Source organism: Cheilinus undulatus, linkage group 24, assembly GCF_018320785.1.
Source record: "Cheilinus undulatus linkage group 24, ASM1832078v1, whole genome shotgun sequence".
NCBI classification, from domain to species: domain Eukaryota; kingdom Metazoa; phylum Chordata; class Actinopteri; order Labriformes; family Labridae; genus Cheilinus; species Cheilinus undulatus.
Genome location: NC_054888.1, coordinates 11,656,104 through 11,679,151, shown reverse-complemented (window position 1 = coordinate 11,679,151; position 23,048 = coordinate 11,656,104). Strand labels below are relative to the sequence as shown.

General features: G+C 38.8%; 1 protein-coding gene and 1 long non-coding RNA gene across 4 annotated transcripts in view; one reads left to right on the top strand and one right to left on the bottom strand.

Moving 5' to 3' along the window:
• The window catches only part of runx1 (RUNX family transcription factor 1), a 67,611-nt gene extending 55,686 nt beyond the window's left edge, over positions 1-11,925 (bottom strand). The window contains exons 1-2 of the mRNA XM_041781835.1: positions 11,552-11,925; positions 7,513-7,620 (exon numbers count right to left, since the gene is read on the bottom strand). Coding sequence (XP_041637769.1) covers positions 7,513-7,570 — 58 coding nt within the window. The 5' untranslated portion in view covers positions 7,571-7,620; positions 11,552-11,925. The remainder of the gene's footprint in view (positions 1-7,512; positions 7,621-11,551) is intronic.
• Positions 1-23,048, top strand: part of LOC121506182 — a 91,427-nt gene that overhangs the window by 10,919 nt on the left and 57,460 nt on the right. For 2 of the 3 annotated variants that reach the window (XR_005991622.1, XR_005991621.1), the window contains one exon: positions 22,701-22,759. This is a non-coding gene — a long non-coding RNA (uncharacterized LOC121506182). Of the gene's footprint in view, positions 1-2,114; positions 2,145-22,700; positions 22,760-23,048 lie in introns of all 3 variants that reach the window. The other variant, XR_005991623.1, reaches the window with a different exon arrangement.

The following is a 23,048-nucleotide window of genomic DNA, read 5'->3' as shown; positions in this document are numbered from 1 at the left end:
CTGCTCATTTTCTTTAAAAGATGAAACCTTAAAAGAAATATAAAACTTGTCTCTGAATCCTAGATCTCTGGTGCATACAATAGATTGAAATCTTGTTCACAGTTCTTGTGTGAAAAGAAGCATGCCTTGGATGTCACACGGTTTGTGTCATTTTTTGAGAAATGAATCGACACTTTCAAGCATGTTTTGTGACTGTCCGCCATGTTTACTTCCGCAACTTTTCTGTTCTTGGTTGCTTTGCTGGCTGCCTCTATCAAGACTGTGTTCTTCAAGGCATTGATAAGGGAATTGTTAAGATTAAATGTGAATGATGTTGATGGATTGAACCAACTGGAACTGGTTCTTGATTTCCATCCCTGATGCTGATATTCCTAAAATGACAGTTTCAACATATTTTGTTCCCCCATGGTGCAAAAAAAAACCCCATATGACATCTAAGGAACCAAAGGAGCAATATTACAGACCCCTACTCTATATTGTTGTCTTTGTGTTTGCCTCTTTGCTCCCGTTCATGACACAGTAGGTAGCGTTGGTTGTCCTACAATTGAAAGGTTGCTAGTTCAATCCCCAGCCCCTGCAGTCACATGTTGATGTGTCCTTTCTTGGGCAAGACACCTAACCCCAATTCGCCCCCACCGCTCCATCAGTGAAATGTAAATGGGTATGGATGTGTTTGAATGGGATTAGCTAACACTGTTGGCCAATTCTCCATAGCAACCTCTGCCAACAGTGTGAATAGGGAGTGAATGGCTTGAAAGGGTGTCAGTGTGGTGTAAAAGCACTTTGAGTAGTCAGGTCACTAGAAAAGCACTATACAATCTCAAGTCCATTATCCATTTACAGTCCATATGTTTACAAGCAATTTGAAAAGTTGATTAATTGTGTAAGTACGACCAAAACTTGACTTTTGAAATGCATGGACTGTCACACTACCAGTTCAGACCAAAACATGGCGGCCTCCTGGTGACTATCAGTTCATATTTACTCAAAATGCAGATATCTACTGAGTTTTTTGTTCAATATACATGAGAGAAGGGGAGTTTGTCTTGTCATGTAGGGTTCCTTCTAACTTTGCATGTAAATGCTCTCAGTAATGCAGCAGTGGTGCGGTTTGTAGAGTCTGACTGAAGAAATAGGCCCCTCTATAATTCCCTCATCAGGAGGTTGAGATGAGTAAACTAAATGACATTTGTTTAGTATATGAAAAGAGTGTATAAGTGAAAATAGCATGTGTATATTATAAGACTGCATTGATATATACTTTTTGGCATTTTTAATACCTTTATTTTGTAGTACAGGACAGTGAATTGAGTAGGAAACTTGGGGGAAAGAGCAGAGAATAACATGCAAAGGGGGGGATGCACAATATCAAGAGCATGATATTAGTCATAAGATAACAGCTTAAAATATATTATCTGTGTCAGAGGCTGTCGGCAGAATCTTAGATAAGTTGGTGAAGCTTTTTTCATTTTTAAAAATCATTCTTATCATTTATTTTTATTTTGTGCACCACAGAGCTCACTGTCCTACAGCGCTATTTAAAAAAAAGTATATTAAGTTTTGTTACGCTATCTGTTGAAAATACATTCTACACACAATGTACTTTTAATCCCAAGAAAATCTCTGTTTTTCATTACTAAATGTCCACATTTGAAAACAAATTGATTTATCATTTATGGTAGAATCAAATGTTACTTCTCTGCATGTCTGATTATAAATAAAGACAAATTGTCACAATAAAAACAAACCAGTTAGACACCCAGTTTGGAAATACCAGCATATCAGATACTGCCATCACTAGTGAAAAGGGGGCTAAGGATCGGAGTTAAACCAGGGCCTCTTGCGTCATCACCACACCAGTCAATGTCCAAATTAGATGTTTTGCAATAATGACAAACATGATAGCAGAAATAACATGCAATGAAGTGTGAAGATAAAGTGAGAGGAGCAAGACAATAGACAAAAAGTAGAAAAGACTGATAATGAAAGATGAAGGCTGTCACGTGATAACAAAAATAGAATAGTGACAAAAATGTCAGTTTATCTGTGAGATGCAAGATTTTTTGTAAATTTGAATATTTTTATTGATTTTATCCTCAATTTCTGTCTTTCAGGGCTAATTTGGAACTAGAATTTTCAAAAAGGTAAATAATAATATAATTGATTAATCATAGATTTTATAGATGGATTTTTACACGTTTACAGGTAACTTAATTCATAGCAAGGCTTATAATGGAACCTTAAATGATGGGCTTTTCCATTTTTATTTGTCTTCACATTTTTTATTTTACTGTTTTGGATGAAGAGTACCAACTTTGATAACAAAAGTTTTGCAATTGTCTCTCTGTTTGTAAGTGTTAATAAATTATCGCTCAATAAGAAAATAATCCATGAATATAATTACTATTTTCAAACTTATAATCAGGATCATATTTATTAATACAGTTTGAGCTTAGGCAGAAGCAGAGCAGCGTCCAGTACGAGTCTGACTTCTGCTGGCCTGCAGGTGACCTCCTGACCTCCTCGTCCACCACAGAAAGCACAAGTGTTCTCTGACAGTCCTATAAGTTATGAATGTGAGAACCCTCATCTATTAAGTGTTGTGTGAGAAAACTAAAGTGCTCTGAGGTTATGTGAACGTCTCACTTTGACCTGGCACTCTCTCTCAGCATCACAACTTTTAAAATCAGCCAGAAGCAGACCTATGGAGTTTCCTCTGTTACGCTTTGCCACCTCCTGATAACACACACTCTCTCTTTTTGTCTCTGTGACACTCACACACACACAAACACAGCAGGTGGAGCCTCCAGATAACCAGAATCAGCTACAAACAGGCTACTAAGATGCAGACGAGAAGTGCGAAGGGGACGATGAGGCTTAAATCATAATGCCATCAGAGCTGACGAAAGGTGTAAATTAAAGAAAAACAAGCACAAAAAAGCAGAAAAACAAGCCTCAAAGTAGTTTGATATATGAACAGAGGGAGGGGAACAATGCAAATTTAACAGACGGATGAGGGGAACGCACCAAAACAAGCTGGAGTGGCTCTCAGTTTCACACAAACATGTTAGATATATGGACTGAGAAAGGTGGGAAGGAGGAGGAGAGAGAGAGGTTACAGGGCCCTTGAACATGTTTTTTTTCCTTTACCAACCATAAATTAAAGATGCAAATTAATGGCAGTTTATTCAGTGAGGAAGTTGTTGTATATCACGCCTCTGAAAATAAGCCACCTGGAGAGAATCTTTCACTTCAGCTTATCTTCTTTTACCCAGGTGACCAAAGTTATGCAGCCCTGCTGTGCTCAGCTGAGACAGTTCAACAAAACCATGTTCTTACTCTTTCCTGATGACCTAAAAAGATAATTCATGCTTTTATTTCTTTAAGACTCAACTACTGTAAAGCACTTTATTTAAGCATCAGGAGGCGAGAGTACAGTTAAGTGAAAATACGACTGCCTGGCTTGCAGCAAGTTAAGATCTTATGGTCTTAGAGCCTGTTTTTTAAGGTCCAGAATTGCCAGGCTACACCATATATGTGAATTGCTGACTCCCTATAAGCCTGACCTCTGCCTAAGATCCTCAAAAAACTCTACTGATCACAAAAAGTGATGGAGCTCATCACTTCTACAAAGTACAGACAAAAAATAACATTTCCTCTCTGAATTAGCCTTTAAGTGCACTAAATGCTCGCATTAAGTTGATGCAACACAACAGATAAACATCTGCTACTGACATTGATTCACGCCCACATTATTTGCAGGTTGATAATGTTTGTCCAAAGGGCCGATTTTGACCAATACCAATGCTGAACTGATGTGTCTGTGCATCCGTAAATGCTAACCATACCCAACTAAACTGAATCAGGCCGACTAGTGGAAATGCAGCTCTAAACTTTATAAGATTTACAGGAAAAAGAAAGAAAAACTCCAAAGCACTCTGCTTTTTAAAGACTGCTTGGATCCTAATCCAAAGAGAACCTACTCTTGAGTCCAGGAAGCGCTCCTTCCCACATTCTTTTTCATTTTTATCAGATTTCATTTGCTTTAATGCTTTGATTTAGAAGTTTCAATTAAGTTTTAATGTAATTTGAATGCTGTTGAAATAACTTCGAGAACAAGACCTTCATTTCCAAGGGGAAATGATCCATCCATTACAAGAATACATCTTTTTTCTTTATCAATTCTACGCCCTGTGTGTCCAAGCATATTTATCCTTCTTAACCCTCAAAACATTTCTTAACATGACAAATTTTTACAGCTGAAATCAGAGACTATTAAAAAGGTTCTTAGACAGTAAAATCAGAGCTTTCTTTCTGCTGCTCTGTTGCAGATACTGCTAATAATAACTTCCTCTTACAGATGATTTGGTACTTGATTTCGAGCTTGGTTTGTTGATCGTGCTACCTTTGCAGTGTGTGTAAGAGAAAAAATGCCTGTCAAAATTGAATCTTCTTTTTTTAAATCCCTTCATAGATGATTTATTTAGATTTGAGCCCCTGAACATGCAGTCATGTACAGGTGTCTCATATTGAAAGCTGATTTAAAAGCGGGTGTCAACAGTGAATGTTCTTGTGTTGTGCTCTTATCCTCTGCTTAACCAGCGGAGATAAACTGAAAGCAGCCAAAGCAGATAATCTCAACCCCTTCACTAACAGCGACACACACATTGAGCTGATAAAGTGTGTTTGTCTGGCACATTCGGTCCAGAACTGAAGACACATGTATGCACTCATCCATACATGTGTTCACATGTTTCTGGAGATAAAACAGCCATGTGGTGGCTGCAGATTTCCCAATACAGAAGTTATGATTGGAGAAAGGTTAAGTGATTACATAGCCTAACTGCTCACTGACAGCCAATAGAATCGCTGGAGAGATAACTCAATCAAAGACGAGCATCTCATTGATTGTGAACCACCTCTGGGTTTACCACATGAGATCTGATTGGCTCATACTGGTTAAAATCCTCTGCGGTGTGGTTTGATTGCTGACTTTACAGTGAAAAGAAACTGTTCTTTCAACAGAATTATTTTAGTCATTTCAAACAAGCCTGAGGTTAAGATCACAAACCCACAAAATCTGTCACACCAGCTGTGGTTATACTGGGCAGATCCCAGCGACGTGACAGCAACTTCTTGCATGCAAACATCCTATGTCAAACTGTGCACGATGCTCACGCAAACACATCTGCACAGACGCGCCATGACAACCACAGCACACAGGCGGGAAACACGTGATCAGATGTCTTTGAACATGTGGGGCGCGAGCAGTTAGGGCATGGCAGAGAAAGATAGGCCCACAATGACGTACTGAAACCTGAAACATTTATATTCTTGACACTTAACCTTTAAAGTTTTGCAGAAGAATCTAGAAACATTGCAGAGTATGAGTAATTTCTGTCAATGATGTAAAAAGCAACTACGCAGTCAGGAGTAGGTGCTATGTCTTTGTGTTGTTACCTAGATTCAACAGGAAACACACACACACTTAACAAACCGTCACAGTGTGTTCCTAAGAATTTTCACAGCAAAAGCAACCACTGCTTCACACATGCAACACCAGGGTTCTGTGAATTTTCTCTTGGCGCCAGCTATACGAACCACAGCAGGCTGAGAGACGTCAGAAGAGATTCTTTTTTTTAGATATATCAACCAGTTTTTGATGACCTAAGGTGTTGATGAATTTGCTGATAGTAACTGACTTTTACAATGCATAATGATGCATAAACACCAAATCAAAGCTGCTATGACTAATTATTATTTGCACAGAATTATATCAGCTTTCAAACATGATTCAGATGATAAAATGGCAACACATTCAGCATTTGTTAGCTATCTTCTACATACAATATTCCAGCATGTTCACTTGCTGATGGCTGTTTTTGTGTTTGGACTGCATTGTTGTATTGTTTGTTATTTAGGAAACTGTAATGCAGCTGCATGATGTACATCAGTGGAACTTTTTTCCCCTGAAGCACCTCCCCCACTTGCATCTAGAACCTCCCCGCCCACCAAGCCCCACTTGAAAAAAGTGATATATATCTGTCAAACATTAACAACTTTATAAATGGTTTCATTTATGAAACCCTAACAAAGTAGACCTACATGCTTTGCTAACTAAACAAATCTTTGTATTGACAACTTGATCAGTATTTTACCATGCTTTGATATGTGTATGCAAATGTAAGGGGCTAAGCTCTACAGCGCTGCTTAAATGTCTGGCGTATATACAGCATTTTCAGTCATTTTCAGTGGTTTCGTGTATACACAAGCAATGCCGTGTTTATTGAAACTTTTTTAAAATGAAAAAGAAATTGATCATTTTCATCACTATGTGGACAAGGCCTAATTCTAGCAATATCAAGGAGACAAAGCCTTTCATCCCCCCTGATATCTTTACTAACCCAAATATATTCATAAAGGTTGCACCCCAGTTTGGTAACCAGGACATGAACTGGAACACCCACCCACCCAAAATAGCTTTATTTGCAACTCCATAGAATCCAAAATAAACCAAAAACCTCACCTCTAATTTGGCCACAGTTAGACTGCAGCTTCCATCATGTGAAGTGCTCACTTCACATAATCATTCGTGTTTATAAGGACAAATTGACATCAATGCTACTTGTTTAATGTTCATGTTACAGTAATGATGAAAGTGTGGTGAACTGTGCAGCCCCACCTTAAACCTCTAACAAAGCACTACTTATCGGTGGGATCAGGCTGTGCTTTACAGGGGTCAGTGAAGGCAAACTGTCTAACTTATGACTAATCTTACTACACATACATCAGGTCGTCTAACATCGGCCAGTCAGTGTTGGGAAAAAGGAGCAGACGTGTAGAGTCATCGTCACAGCTGCTGGTTGATGCAGCAGGAAGGAATGCCTGCTACATTCCTCACTCTCCTCCCTGCTAGCTGGAAAGCTCCAGACTCACTGAGCAACTTGGGATATTCTCTCATGGTCAAAGCACACCTGAGTATCCAGATATACAAACACAAGTCAGGAGAAACCTGATCAGTGCTTACTTTGCATATGAGTGTTTCCTATGCTTGTATTAATGTCTCACAACAGGCAGTGATGTTCTGATTGTGGAAAAATAAACAATATTTTATATCTAAAATGCAAATCAGTTTATCAGTGCGTTCCAAAGTGGGCAGGCACTGTTGCTAAACCAAATCCAACTGGTTAACTAATGTAGAAAATTACTTAGGACAAACATGATTCAAGCACAATTTTACCACTAAACAAATGATGATATGCTTGGACATGGAAGGCCATCCTAACAAATTTGTCTGTTCTTTCAGGGTATCTCTTATTTTTTTTGCAGCTACTCAACATTGAAGAACTATTTTCCACTGATCTTTATCTAAGTGCAAGAGTAAGATTTAACTTAAAAGACACCCAGCTGATCCAAATACATCTGTTAAATCCCACAGAAGCGCCCCACAAAGCAGCTAAGCGGCACATTTTACATACAAAGGTGGCTGTAAACAAAGTATGTTTCTCTTACCTCGTCCAAAAAATGGCCGACGTGTTGACAGTGACTCAAAGATGCTGTTTGATGCCATCAAATTATTATTCCCCCTTTGTTTTTTTCCCTTCTTCACCCTTTTAAAATCTGTATGGATAACAGCAAACACAAGAAAAGGTCAACAAGAGACTTTTCAAACAAGCTGAACATCAACGTTCATAGCCAATCTCTTAACCACAAACCACATCTTTCTATGTGGGCGTGTGCAGGAGTGTGTGAATGCGTATTGCATATGCTTATCAGTGATTCTCACAAGTATTAAAACACAGTGTTCTCATCAAATTCATTCTGACAAACAAGACAGGAAAGTGATACATAAGGTGAATGTGACATGTATGGGAGGGTTTTGTCTCTTTAGAAAAGAGGTTATTTCCTTTGTATTTTCTTGAAAATGAAAGTGTAAAGAGTCGTCTCTTGGAATAACATATGCATATACATACATATTTATAAGTTGTGATTATTTTGATACCATTGATACCAATGTTTTAATGCAATTTTGACAGTGTGCAGGAGTTTGCTTACAACCTTTGGTAATTAAAAAGAGGAAATTACTTCATATTGGGTGCCCGGTACTTTGTTTTTTGTGGCAGTGGTCTCCAAAGAGGCCTGAATTCATTTATGTTAACTATTATTGTGTCAGTTATAAATTCTATTATTGTATATGTAGAGAACATTGCTATTCCTTTGTTAAACAGAGCTTTAATTGACTCAACCGTATTAACTTTTTGAACTCCTAGACAACTCTTAGATATATGAAGTATTCAGAGGTTTAAAGTAAAGCTTATTTGGCAGTGTTATGCTTTATCTCACAACATTTCTTTGACATGATTACACGTGTTTTTACTGTAGCCCCATAGCAGGGGTTAACCATGCTGAACAGCGCTGTGGTTTCCTGATTTGTAGACCGTGACGGTCAGCTCACACAGATGAAGCTATGTTGTAAACTGACTCATAGTAAAGCTGTCAGCTCATGTGTGGAGAGGAGACAGTTTTATAACTTCAACTGAATCTCTGAGGATTAGAACTGAGTTTTACTTTTGAGTTCCTGTTTGTATTTCCAGCTAACAGATGAAAGCTTCGTAGTTTTTCTGATAACCACAGAGCAGACTTTGCATTTCCTGCTAATTCTGCTGCATACTTGCAGATTTTCACAGGCAAACAATTGAAAGCTTTTATAATTTAATGCCTTGAATAAGAGGATTGGCATTGCTTAATATCACTGCTTTTATCAATTTAAAAGGTCTGTGTTACAACATATCATAACGCTTACGCTATTGGTTAAGTGAATCAGTTATATGCATTTCAGCAATTACGACAAAAACATATTGTTTGTGAAAGGAAAAAAAATAACAGTAATCAGTGTCGTTAGCAAGCTAGACTACATCTCACTCTCTAAAGTTGCCACTAAGGCTAGCCTTCTAGCTTATCTGGACCCTTATTTAACTGTACATTCAGTCATAAGTGCAGTGTTTTCGCAGGACACAGACATTAAATAGATGTACGTAAATAGTTAAGTCATGTTCATGTAGTTTAAGATTGTCAAACATTTTAGTACTTTCAATACTTTCTGCTTCTCAGTGTTTTAAATAGAAACCATCTCTGTTATTTTAACCACTGATGATAGTACCAAAGCCTTATCAGAACTATTTATGTTTCATGTTTATAGGAGAGGAATAAACCCAGCCAAAATTACAAATGAACGTCTGTACACTGCACATCATAGTAAAGAAAAATATGTTGGCAAAATTTGGTACCGAAAGTTTGCCAAAATTTTACTCTTTTGCAATTTAGACAAGAGATGTGATCGATCAGTGTGCTGAATAATTGAGGCTGGCACACTGTGCAGTAGTAGGCACCAGACTTAGTTGTTGGTTAAACTAATTATAGTATATTAGTATATTGAATCAGCTCATCTTATCAGTTCAATTCAGGGCCACAATTGTCATAACATTTTCTGTCTAATAGTTTATTTCCACTCATGTATGGTTACAGAAGTGAGTCAACTGAATGCTCATTCATCCCTATGGGGATCTCTGTCATATCTGATGTGTCTTCAAATCTCCTTCTCGCTGTAATAATTATGTCTGGAACGTGCCACAAGTATGTTGAAAAGTGCATACTTTTGAAGACGGTTAACAATAATGACTAAGGCTGGCCACACACTACAGGATTTTAAGCCCGATTTTAGGCAAGATTTGACCCCCCCAACGATTGTGGGCGCGTATACCGACTGGAACCTCGTCACAAATGATTATTTGTATAAATAGTCTGGATAGTGCCGCTGACAGAGTACCCACAACAACCAATGAGAGCGAGCACACTGGGTAGCGTCACCAGACGGATCATACATTCAGTACATTAACGGCTCACAACCATAAACACAACTGTACCTTAATTCCAGCCAGGATTTCGTCCTGAGTATTTCCCTTGTTTTATGATTTTTGCTGCACATGCCAGTGGAGAGGCAGCGAGACAGAATGGACAGACATCCATGTTTTGTTTTGTTTTTTTTTTTAAGTCATGTGATCACGCGAGGTCATAGGCAGGTCGGCAGGTGTGTGGTCTCCAGTGATCTGACAGTCTGGCTGAGTCGTCTAGTGTGTGCGTTCACAGGATTAAAGATGAAAAATCGTTGGAAATTGTCCTGAAGTCTGTGGTCTCCCATGTTTTTATAATCGTTTCAGATTAAAAAATCATCTAGTGTGTGGCCAGCCTAAGACTTTTTCTACAGTCTTGTTCTGCCATCTTTTGGGGACAAAAAAGTGAGAATTTTTTTTTCTGAGACAAGAAGCCTTCAAAATATTGACCTATTTACAAAAAATCCTTACGCCTCTTTGTACTGGCTCTATTTGAGCCATTATTCAAAGCAGTTCCTGTCTACGGTGCCACAGGGCCACATCTCTCTCTCTCAGTTATGAGCTATTCAGGCCGTGTCCTTCAGGATCTGCCCAATCAGACATGCACAGTGTGATACAATGACAGAACTAACTGTCATTGGTTGCTCAGGCCTGATGCATTCTGGGATACAAAATGGCTGTTAGCATTAGCTAACATACTCCAAACTAGTGATTGGCAAAACACGGACAAAATGATCCCTTTTATGGCTCCAGGTAGTTTCTATGAGGCTTCTGTCCATACACAAAGATATACACTTCCATACGTTGGACACTAGGAGACATCATCTGTATATTTTCAGATTATAGGCGTTAGTCACATGCTTAAGTGGAAACAAATGGTAAACTGTTATGCAGCTATCTGCCACTAGTAGTTTTTGTAGCTCAGGTTAATGACTCCTGCTGCAATAGAGCTCCACTACCTTTCTAGAAGCACAGAACATACATCCTGTTTCTCTTCAGCAATTATATTTTACCAGATTAAAATCAGTAATCTCTCTCTTAGACAATGTGCAGGTGTTTGTGGGCAATTTTTCTCAAATCAAGAATTCACCCTATATTGACATTTTTAGTTTCTGTGGTAATGCAACATTATAAATATTGTTTGGCTTTAACTAGAGTTGTATATTATTTTATATGACTAATATTTTAACAGCCCAAATGTACATCCAGGGCTTCAACTGGCTTTAACAAACACTGTTTCCCTAAATTTTCCAAAAAAAGAAAAAGAAAAGATCACAGAATTAACCATATACCCAGAAAACTAAAATTGCATAAAGTAGCTGCAGCATGAGAAATCTGTACATTTTTAAGCTTCATGCTAAACTTGGAGGGAACTCAGCAGAGATAATGCCACAAATTAAGTAGATAGTGATGTTTTTCCCGCTAAATGAAGCTCCAATTGCCATTGTTTTTTAAAAATAGGAATGAATGGATGTGTTTTTTGCACCAGTTAGCCAGGGCTTATTTGTTTACAGTGAACTCACCAGGGAATCAGATTACTAGACAAAGTTATGCACTTTATATGAACATTTTCTGTCATGGATATGTCAAAGCACCAATACAAACATCATTAAACAACATAAATAATGGAGTCGCTGAGACTTTATTTGCGGTCGTCTTACCCAGCCGAGTTGTCCCGTTCCTGGTCAGAGGTTGGAGAGGAAGCCTACTGTGGTTTTCTTCAGTGACTCAGATGCAAAATAACCCAGATAACTCCCTCATTTCTCTGCATGTATCTTATTTTTACTTGCATACAGCTTTCTGTTTAGCTTCCGCACGTTCTCTCTGCCGCCATGCACATCTTCCTTTATCTCTCAGCTCTCTTTATGTCTCTCTCTCTCTCTCTCTTGTTTTTGGTGTGTGGTTTAAATCCTCATCGCGATAACTTTTCTGTCGTCAGATTTGACTCCCTCCTCGACACTCAGTGTCACTGAAGAGAGATCTGTCGATATGAAAAGCCACCTGGTTTGGTTTCTATTAATCTGGCGTTGTGGCTTCTAAGTTTGCCTGTATGTGCGTATTCTTGTGTGTTAGTGTGTACTTAATCAAACTAACCACCTGCCCCCCTCAGCCAACAGTTTTCATCGAGGAAGTAGCTGTGGTTAGGGCAAGCGAAACGGAGGGAGAGAGCGTTGTGGTGTGCGTTTTTTTTTTTTTTTTTTTTGAGCGCCCATATGTGCATTTGTGGTTTGTTGTTGATGTGTGTTTTCGTGTGTGTGTGTCGTAGGGTGCAGAGAGTGAGTGAGTCACCTCTACTTCACCAAACCTTGCTGCAGGTCAGACAGTTAGACCACTGTGACCACGAGGATGTGTGTGAGAGTGTTAAAGGTTTGTAGAGAGGTTTGTCAGTCCAGGGATATTCTTAGTGACATTATTAGTAGAAGTGATAAGTAGCTCTGTTGCTTTTTAAAGGGCTGTTTCACATTTATAATAATACTTAAAGGGCAGGCATGCCGGGCTGAAGCACACCTCTTTCATCTGTGCCAGTGCCTGAGTGGGATAAGGGGCAGTCAACACTGGTCAAAAACACTGGACTTTGGGTACGGGACACAGTATGGATTGCCTAGTGTGAGTGCGCCCCAGTAGTTTACATGCAGTTTTTTACTTTTCAGATTGAGTTTCAATGTTAGGTTGTTTCAATCCCATAATTTAGTTGTCACATCATTTAAGTGAAAATCTTAAAATTTTATGGCCTGTTTTGATAACACAACAAAACAAGAAGTCATTGGCACACATTTTTGGTTAATTTAGGTTAAAAGTTTGCTTCCAGTCCACAGAACCACTGACAGTGTAATTGCAAAAACATGTTTGCAAAGTTTCAGTAGCAACACATTGCTAATGTAAGTGTTCTAGGGATGTACCAGGCCAGTTGTTCTCAACTGGTCGAGCCATGGGACCCACAAACACCTCCTTAACGTGAAATCTCATCCCAAATTTCCAAAACTTTTCAACTGTTAAAATTAATTTTGTTAAAAATATTGCAGTTTGGATCCTTGATAAAGCAAAACATGTACCTGAACAAAGATATCCGATTAAACTTTGGGAGGACGAGCATGTCTTTTCATTCGATATTAGCATGCTAATGCAGATTTAGGTTGTGGTTTTAAATATTTTTATAAAATAAAGACATCCTTGTGGGAAAATTAGCTTTCTTGATAATGTTTCTATTTAATATAACAGGATAAATAAGTCAAACTCTCCAGTATTCCTTGTCCAACAAAGCAGAATGAAATAAAAATAAATTAAAACATGTCAACCTAGAATTTCTGTACATCCTCACTATTTTGTCACAGTTTTTCAGCAATTTGCAACCTGCTAAATGCAGCTTCAGACCACCAGTTAAGAACCACTGTACTAGGCTAATAATTTCCCAAATTGTAACTGTTTTTAGCCAGCTAGCTAAATGTCAAGTAAATAAATTCTGTAAACCAATTAAAACTGTAACAGGAAAACAACTTTGCCCCATAATTTTCAAAGTTCATTTCTAGAATGTAGCTTGTGTTAGCAGTGGTAGCACTGCCCGTTAATGTGCTGAATAATGTCATTCAGTGCTTCTGTTATATGTAGATGTAGGGTTGGGTATTGTTTGGGTTCCGATGTTGGTGCTAATCTGACAATTTATATACGGTGCCTGTGCCAAAACGGTGCCCAAATCGATTCTTTTGTGGGGAAAAATATGTTGAGTCGACAGGAGAATAAAAGCTGTCTGGGTGTCATAAATGATTTGCAGAAATATCCTTATAAGGTGCAAGTCCAACATGGAATAAGAAAAGGAAACCAGTGTAGCTTAACACATAAATAACAAAAATTACATTTCGATTTCTTGCTTTTTGTTGGGTGGCAGGTTGTCATAATGAGGTGTCAAGATCCTCTGTGGTATCTCCTCCTTGTAAGTTGGAGAACGTGGAGGGATAGTCTAAAATGAGTTTATTGTTCCATATCTTTGATATCATGAAGGAGAATTTATTTAAGTCTACATGGTGTGTTCGGTTGTGTTTTTGTGCAATCAGATATCAGACACCTGCTGGTTAAATAACTGTAATTAGCCTTTATGAGTGGAGGGTTGATGAAGTGCAAACAAACACACGCCCACTGGGAACTTGAACCTCAAATCCACGCCTCCATTCACCCCAACACCTGCACCGACACACTTCTGCCCCTCCTTAACTCCACTTCTGACACCTCAAAACACACACAACGCCAGGACAGCTGACACTCCCTCTCTACCTTTTTAATTTCCTGACACAGCTGTACCCTAAAACTAAACCTGATCATGTGGAAGACCGCATTCATAGTCTTTATTTGTGAACCAGGTGTCCTTAAGCAAAACTTAACCAAGATCTTTCAGGACAGAGGGTAGCTGAGGACCGTGTTGGGAAACAGGCTATTTAATGTCCTACTGTATGTCCTGGGAGAGCTCAGAGGGGGGCCGCTCAGCCGCTGACTCCTGACCCAGCTCCCAGACACAACATGACCTCCAGCTGCAACTTCCTGGGTCACACAGCGGGGTCAGACACCAACGCAGGGGGCTGAATCAGCCGCCAACTATGAGGAAAAGAGAAAGAAAGCCAATCAAAACACTTAAACACATGTTATTTTGTCTGTTTGTATTTATGCTCCCTTTTGACTAAGGAACTCAAAGATATAAAAAACAAAAACATTTAGACTGATGGGTCTCTCATCTGTTGGTAAGATTTGCTGTCTCAAGGAGGTGAACAGGCAGGTGGATGCAACAATAACAAGAGGGACATTTTGCAGCAATAACACAAGGAGGTTTAGTCCAGGGGTGTCCACATTTTTGTCACTGAGGGCCACAAACAAGAAAATATAGAGCTGATCGGGCCACTTTGAGATACCTGACTTTTAGTGACCTTCCATTGGAGGACCCCTGCTGGGCAGCCTTGCACTGACATCCAGGCAGACTGTTTCTCTGGTGGCCAGAAAGGCCGGTGTGGCCTCTTCCCATCCATCTGTCTTTATCTCTTTATCATCATGGTGTATTAAATTAAGATTGAAATACTTTGGTTGCCAATATGTTTTACAGTTGTGTTGCCATTTTAGTCGAGTCATGAAGCAAAACATGTCAACAATATTGTCCTGTCAAAATGTTTGTTTATAGCATCAAAACGGCAGCACTATTGAGTTTTGAAACTCAGAGTTACAATACAGTCTGATTTACAAATATGCATATTTTCTTATATCCTCCTGAGACCTGAGCTTTTGTTTTGTAATGCATTTTTAGTTTCAACTACTTATTTGGGATACATGGCTCCTGTTAAATATAACACAAAAGAAAATTATTTCTTTACAGTCAGGAAGTCATTTTTACGAAGAATATATTTTAAAAATGCAAAAATGGTGGTGTCATTTTTCTGATGATGGACTACAAGAACTTATTAAGCCTAAGTATGAACTATTTTTTCTTTAAAATTACTAGAACATTCCAAAACATTAAAATTCCCCCACTTCCCAAGGCATTGCCAAAAAACAGTAAAAATTCCTTAAATTTTTATCAGATGTTTCAGTCAAACTTCCTGAAAAAATATTAAATTGAGTTACAAATTTACCCAACAATTTTAGGAAAATTACCACAAATTTTGAAAGCAAATTCTTGCTGAAATTTTCAAAACAACTTGCCTGGAATTTAGAAATAAATTCCCAAAAAATGTCCAAAGATATTCTGTTCCCCCAAATACCAATGAAATTCTCAGATATCTACAAATAATTACCCGAATTTCCCATGAAAATACCTAAAACTTCTCTCAAATCCCTCCAAAATGTACCAACATATCCCCTAAAATTTTCACGAAAATTCCTTCCAATTTATAAACAATTTCTCCCAACATTCCCAGCCAATTATTTAAACTTCTTTTTTTTTTAAGATTTATTTTTGGGCTTTTTCATGCCTTTATTTGACAGAGGAAGGACAGTGGATAGATTTGGAAACAGGGAAGAGAGTGGGGAGAGACATGCGGTAAAGGGCCACAAGCCGGATTCGAACCCAGGCCGCCTGCGTACATGGGTCGCGCCTTAAACCACTCGACCATCAGCGCTCCCAATTATTTAAACTTCTATGGAAATTCTAGACAATTATCTCAAAAAATTACAAACCCCAAAACTCAATACCTCAAATGTGCATGCAGGGTCTCAAGAGGATATATTTTAGAATTTGCTGAGGGCCAATGAAACATGGACTAAAAGGCCTTGTTTGTATTGCAGGCTTTTTGGACACCCCTGGTTTAGTCCATAAAAAAGTGTGTAAAACTCTGTACATGTTAGGAAGGTTTTAAACCTACATGCATTTATTACACAGATGAATTACCTGATCACAAGGTTTCAGCAATATTGTGGTGTTTGTGCCTTGCCTGTTTATGGAGATAAAAAGTCGAGCCTTTTGATCTCATGAAATCATCCTCTCTCCGTCCTTCTGTCCTCCTTTTCTCCTCTGCTTTAACAAAATCCCCTCCTCGTCCTCCTGTGCATCCCCCCCCCCCAGAGAGCTCCCACGACATCAAACCCCTTCACGTCTAAACATGTGTGTGTGGGCATGTCACTGTGTGTGTTCTAACCAGCTGCTAAAATACAAAAGTTGAATTGGCCTTTGAATGATCAACAAACAAAAACAAACAAACACATGTCTAATTTAAAGCTGCAGTCTGGATGCTGTCCAATGGGAGGCTTTTTTTGTATGTCCACTCAAAGAGAGACTAAAATACAGAGGTGGACAAAATTATGCCGAGTCGTAGGGAGGTATTCATTAAAAACACTCTCATCCACAAAATATGTTCTTAAAAAGCACCTTTGTCCACGTGCTACATGCTGTAAAGAGCACACCATGTCAGCAGCAGTGTGAAGGGAGTTTTCCAAAAGGGGCATTTTCACCGACCTAAATCTTGTGAAAATAAAAGATGTTTCCTGCCCTGACTACTGCTTACAGTTTTCTCTCTTCAGAAATGTTAAAATATTATTAGCTGAAAATGTTTTGACTTCTAAGACTTGTGCAAAACATAATCAGGATAGTGTTGCCCTTAAAATCTTCACGATCATCTCTAACACTTCACTTAAAGCTAAAGACAACCAGTAGAAACATTTTTGGATAAAGCTGACATTGACTCAAGTATTGCATCATTTCAGTCAGCTGGAAAATCAGGGAGATTCCTGAATGTCTCCTCAGAGTTATTCCCTCCCACTTAATCTGATCTTATCTGATGTCTTAAGGCTTTATTTATACCCGAAGATAGCAGACGTTTTATAATATTAACCTATTTACCTCCAGTCCAGTCGTCCCTTTTAGTAATTACACATCCTTTTTCCTACTGTTACATATGAACATCATTGTATGTTCATGCAGTCATAGATGTAATGTGATGAATGCTGATGGTACAGAGTGGACTGAGTAGCATGAAGTCGGGGGGGAGGTGAGGAGGGGTGGTGGGAAAGAAAGAAAGGAGAGTGAAGGTGGAGGAGGGCAAAGATGTTCGCCTGTCCGCTCCATGTGAGAAACTACTGGAAGCTCAGTTAGTCACTGCCTTCCCACACAGGAAAGCACAAAACAGCAGCTGTCCGCTGATCCTCTCGCTCACTGGGGTGAACTCTGACAGTTTGAACTTTATGATTTTAACACAACATACAAAAACAAAACAGTTTTCACACTTATTTCCACCATTTCTTCTTTTTTTATGCAAGCAGGTTAAAGAAAGATGCATTTATTTTCAAACACAACTAAACATGTGCACGTGTCCCATGTAGAAAGGATAAACATTATCTTCTATCTCCTAAAGCTAGTTAACGTTAATGTGTTAACACTCATGATTACTCTGGAAAAAATAAGAACCCAAATTAATCATATGACCAAGTTTGACCATAACTTCCTCCCGTAGCTTCAGCACAGCTTCCCTGGTGGGGTAGAGGTTAAAGTGATGAGTGAGGAGACAGAAGCAGGTCTGCTTATTGGCAAATTTCGATTCAGAAAGCTGCTGAATGTAAGTTTATAGAAAACCAAACTTGTGTGCTAGCAAAGGTGCTAACACCAACATGGGATCAAGCCAAGGTCGTCAAGATGAGTGCTGTGTGCTATTAAAATGTCAGTTGATAATGCACATCTTAAGGCTTTGATATTTATAGGTGTCCCGTACTTCACTTTAAATAAAGAAAAAAATGTAGGCTATATTTAAAGTGAAGTACAACCACTGTCCTGGCATGACAAGACATTTTTCCCTTGAAGCTCTGTTTCAATTTTCCTTTATTTTGCTCATATATACACAGATAATAAAGAGAGAACAAGGCATTTAGAGTGTCCTGCAAGAAGATACTTTTTTATTTTGTTTGTTTATCTTGTTTTACAAAACGGAGATAGATGCATTAATATCAACATCTTTGATTGAAATGTGCTTGTACTTGTGTTAACACAAATCCTTACACTTCTGTTTCTCCTCCTTCAAAATAAAAGTGCTAGATGTTGTGCTATTTATAGGAGAGACTGAAATTTACAGAACAGAAAAGTAAATATTTGATGAAGTTGTATGGACAGCGAGCATCTGATACTGTGAGATATCTGATGCTAATGTGCTGTAGGAGAAGTCTGCTTTATATTCACGCATTCAATCCATGCCATTTTGATCTGTGACCTCACGCATAGCTGTGTCTGCATCGCTCTGCAATAGTTGGCCTAAAAGCCAGCACTCTGTTTACCACTTAGTGTTATGGATGAGAAAATGCATGTCTAATATTTTCAAATGTCTGCAAGTAGATTCGACTCCCTGCTTGCAGTAGAGGGTGACACAGGAGAGGATTTTTATTCCCATCCATCCCACTCCACAGAAATAATTCCATCCCAATCCCAAATCACAGTGGAAAAACAAATCTGCCCCTACCATTTTTATACACTTCCTATACAGCCCATTTGAATAGTTAAATATATGGCCAAACATAGCATCTAATGTATTCAGTTTATTGAATTTACTGAAGACCACTCGTGCTAGCGCCATCACAGCCTACTCTCATGGAATTTTTTTTCTAAAATTTGTGACTTCTCCACAAGTTCTTCAAACCTGATAGATGGATAATTCTGTCTTAATTAGTGGGGATGATGAGCATCCACACTATTGATATTTGCGTCAGCCATTTTGTTTATTATTCTTCCTCTGCACCGGCTATCTCCTCCTTCATACTTTGTCGTATCAACACTGTTTAAACTTTTAAAAATTCAGTTTCTTCGTCATTCGACTGCTATGACTTTCCTCATTTCTAACTTTTATAATTTTTTAAAATATAGCTATTTTCATGCTACTTTCAGCTATTTCTATGCTATTTCAGCCATTGAATGCAATTTTCAGCTACTTACAGGCCAAAATCAGCAATTGTTATGCTACTTTCAGCTATTTTAAGGCTACAAATAATACACCTAATTTTAGGCTATTTACAGCTTTTAATTGGCTACTTTCAGCTATTTTTATCCTTTTTGAGCTATTAAATGACATTTTCAGCTACTTTTATGCCATTTTATGCTATTTTAGGCTATTTTTATGCTATATTCAGCTATTTTTGTGCTTGTGGCTGTTTTCAGCAGTTCTGCATCCTGACAATTCAGTTTTGCAATTCAGCTTTCTGCATCCCCACGCAGTTTCAGCTGAAATTTGATCTAGTTTTTGTTGTAAGTTGCATTTTGCATCATCTGACTGACCACCTTTGCCCTGCTCCATTTCAAAAAGGGTCGTTGCTTGCATTTTTGGAGGAAGTGTTGGCTGGGGCAGGGCTGTTTCTGATGTGGGAAGTGTAGTTTGTTTGACTTGTGATGCAGTGTTCACTTAAAGAAACTACAAGAAAAATGGCTGCCGTTTTCTGCTAAAAACCCCTAATCAAATGAGCACGTGCGTATTTATATATAAAAATTGTGTCTGTGGTTTGAATTATTTTAATGTAACACAACAAACACTTTTGCCGCATGACAAAACCTGTGGATAAAACAAATGTAACATGGTGTGTGAAACAGAAGTCGTTTAATTTTGATAATCTTGTTTTCATGATGTTGTCAGCCAAAACTGTGATCGAAATTGAAACTCAGTTAATCACCCAGCACAGCTGTGTCGTCACTTTTTATAGGAGGTTGCATGTTTGCGTTGTCCTCTGCATAGGATTCCGGGCTTTGAGGACCTACAGTGTATGCTACAGGTAGATTCGAAGTAGAGCAGTAAATCAGGCTTAAAACATTCAATATGATCCATTGGATTACATGTGATTGAAAGACAGCATGTTAGCTTACTCTTTGAAAAAATCTATAAAAGAGCTGCTGTCTTTCCTCCACTCTCTCTCTATCGCTCTTTCCTGCAGCCTGTGTGTTGAGGAGTGTGTGTTTAAATATGTTAAGTGGGGCTAAGTAGATCTGTCTAACATCACAGGGGGTCAGATCATTTACCAAGATTTGCACACACTGACACACAGATCCTGGCTAGGTTTTAATTCCTCTGCTCCACTGAGCTCTGGTGATGTCATTTAGCCATCCTGTTAAACACTGAGCATGTGTTTGTCAGTGATGATGCATCGTCTGAACAAAACTGACGACCAGCTAGACCCTTTTGTCCCACGGCTGCAGCAAACACGACAGCGGAGTTGTGTTTTTTAGTCAAAACAGAATGAGTTTAGGGATTAAAAGCAGAGATTCTTCATCATAAGAGGAGGAGACAGATGGAGGAGTGGTGTGAAAATGTGAGTGCGTCTCACAGAGAGATGTGAAGGAGATTCCATCGCCTCCATTTTAATGACTCAGCAGCAGGAGGGCGATTCTTCCAGTAAAACACCTCCTCCTCACTCACACAGACACACACTCCTCTCAACACAGACACACACAAGGGGTGCAGTTAGATGTTGGAAGATATTACATCAGACACACACACCTGGTGCTGTCATTCCACAGACATGTGTTGTGTCTCTCGTTTTGTTCAGTCTGTTGGCTGCTCAGACGCCAGCACAGCAGCTGCACACAAATACACTCAGAGTAGGTCAGGAAGCTTTCTGAACTCTGTTTTTGGTTGTAAATCACAACACAACTCTGGGTATTTTTTTTAAGCCATTCTTTCTTTATTTTGAGTGTTTACCCTCAGGGTACAGCATACTTCATTTATCTATATTTTGAAGCTCCTCTCACACACCTATTTGACAGTTTCAATTCAGCCCCACATTGTCCTGAACTTTCACAAAAGCTACCGCCACAAAGGCACATTGCTAACAGTTTTCAGGCAATGGATGAGGAAGATATGATCTCCATTCTTGGCTGTGTAGACATATCTCTAACATAGACTACACCAGGGCGGGTCTCTCACCCTTCTTTGCCAACTTCCTTTGCACTTTTTAATCACCATATACCATCGCCACATAAGATCGTTTAAGGATAAGAAATAATCTCCCTGTGCTGTTCATGGTTGAAGTAGTGTGACTGGTCTCTGAGACAGGCTCTGCAGATACAAAGAGAGGAAAGGAGGTCAGTTTGGCTCAGGTGATACAGCAGATTTCCAGTGCACTGGATCAAATCCAGGTCAAATCTTTCGCAAATCTGTGGATACCAGATAAATAAGTCCAATTCTCAAGCGGAACAACCAGAAATGAGTTGTAAACACAGGAAGACTGAGTAAATGAAAATGTATGAAAGTACATTCTGCTGTAGTTTTAGTCACACCAGTCATTTCTTAACAGTTTACAGCCTGTTTGGCCCTTACCTGTGACTGACCAGTGCTTAATTGTGTAGCTGATTCTGGGCTGATCTCAGACTCAAACAGTATATTCACACCACAAACATTAATGCACTTTAAATCTCATTTTCATTGAGGAAAAGTTGCAAAATAAGAGTTTATTTTTGCTGTCAGGACAAACTAGGATTTAGTAAAATACTTTCAAGATTTTAATTGCATAAGATGGCCCACCAAAGGATTTTAAAATAGATTTTAAAGCAATTAAATATTCAGTTTAACTTATTTGACTAACAAATAAACAGCTTTATGTATCATCACTGCTTTCTATGGCACCAGAATTTCTTCCTTTTCCTCCTTTCTTCGCCATCTTCCTCTCCACCCTCTGACTAAAATTCAGTTTAAAACAAAGTTGCAGTGAACTTTGTGGACTTAAACTTTAACTCCAAAGTGCTGCGGTGGAAAAAAAAAAAGACATCTCCAAAATGAGCAAATAAACAAACAAACAAAACCTTTAACACACACTCGAGCACACACACAGAAACACCCTCCTGAAATCCACATGGGACCAATTATCACATTTGCCGTGCTCCGTTTGCCAGCCCCCGATCTCCATATACTGACAGAGAGAGAGAAAGAGAGAGAGAGGGATACCGTAAATGCTCAGACAGTCATCACCTCATTAGCCTCAGACGACATAATGCCTCTGTGTGTGTGAGAGAGAATAATTATGTAAGGCATGAATCAACTGTATTGTGTCCATTTATTGTCATTTTACACTGGCGGACTGTAAAGCATTTTTATTATGCATTATCAATGAAAATATTAGTTTTACCTTCTTTTGCTGGCCACTGTAGTGTTTTAAATTCAGTTTTTCCTCATTAGAGGCTAATCAGAAATAGAAAATGCTTCTTTTAACATCTTGTCATCACCTTGTGAATAAGAAGTGAGTGATAACAGCTGTCCACTTAGTCAAAAAGCTGCTTTTCTTGTGAATCTTTCCTGCTCTTAGAGTTGTTGTTCGCTGTGATGGTGACGAGGGTTGTGTCTAAAATCCCTGTCATTCTTTATTCCCTATTCCCTCTTAAAGGGCGCTGTATGAAGTGGACTCAGCCGTGCAACCAATCAACAATTTCAGACACTAGCCAGGTGAGTACATCTAAAACTTGACACTAAAATTCAAAGCTGATTTTTGGCTACATATTTTCTCTTTTGCGTGCACCTTTGCTGAACCCTCAGCGTCTTCCTCCTGTGTGAGCACTCTACAAGTTGCCTGTTGGGTTAACAAAATGATGCATTTCCTCTTTACACCCTCTGTCATCCAAACAGCCCCCAAGAGAGCCAGAGGCATGATGGGTATACAGCTCCTAGAGGAGGGGGGCCACATGTGGTCCTGCTCCTGTAACGAGGACTAACGCTCCTGACGATCCTCCGCTCA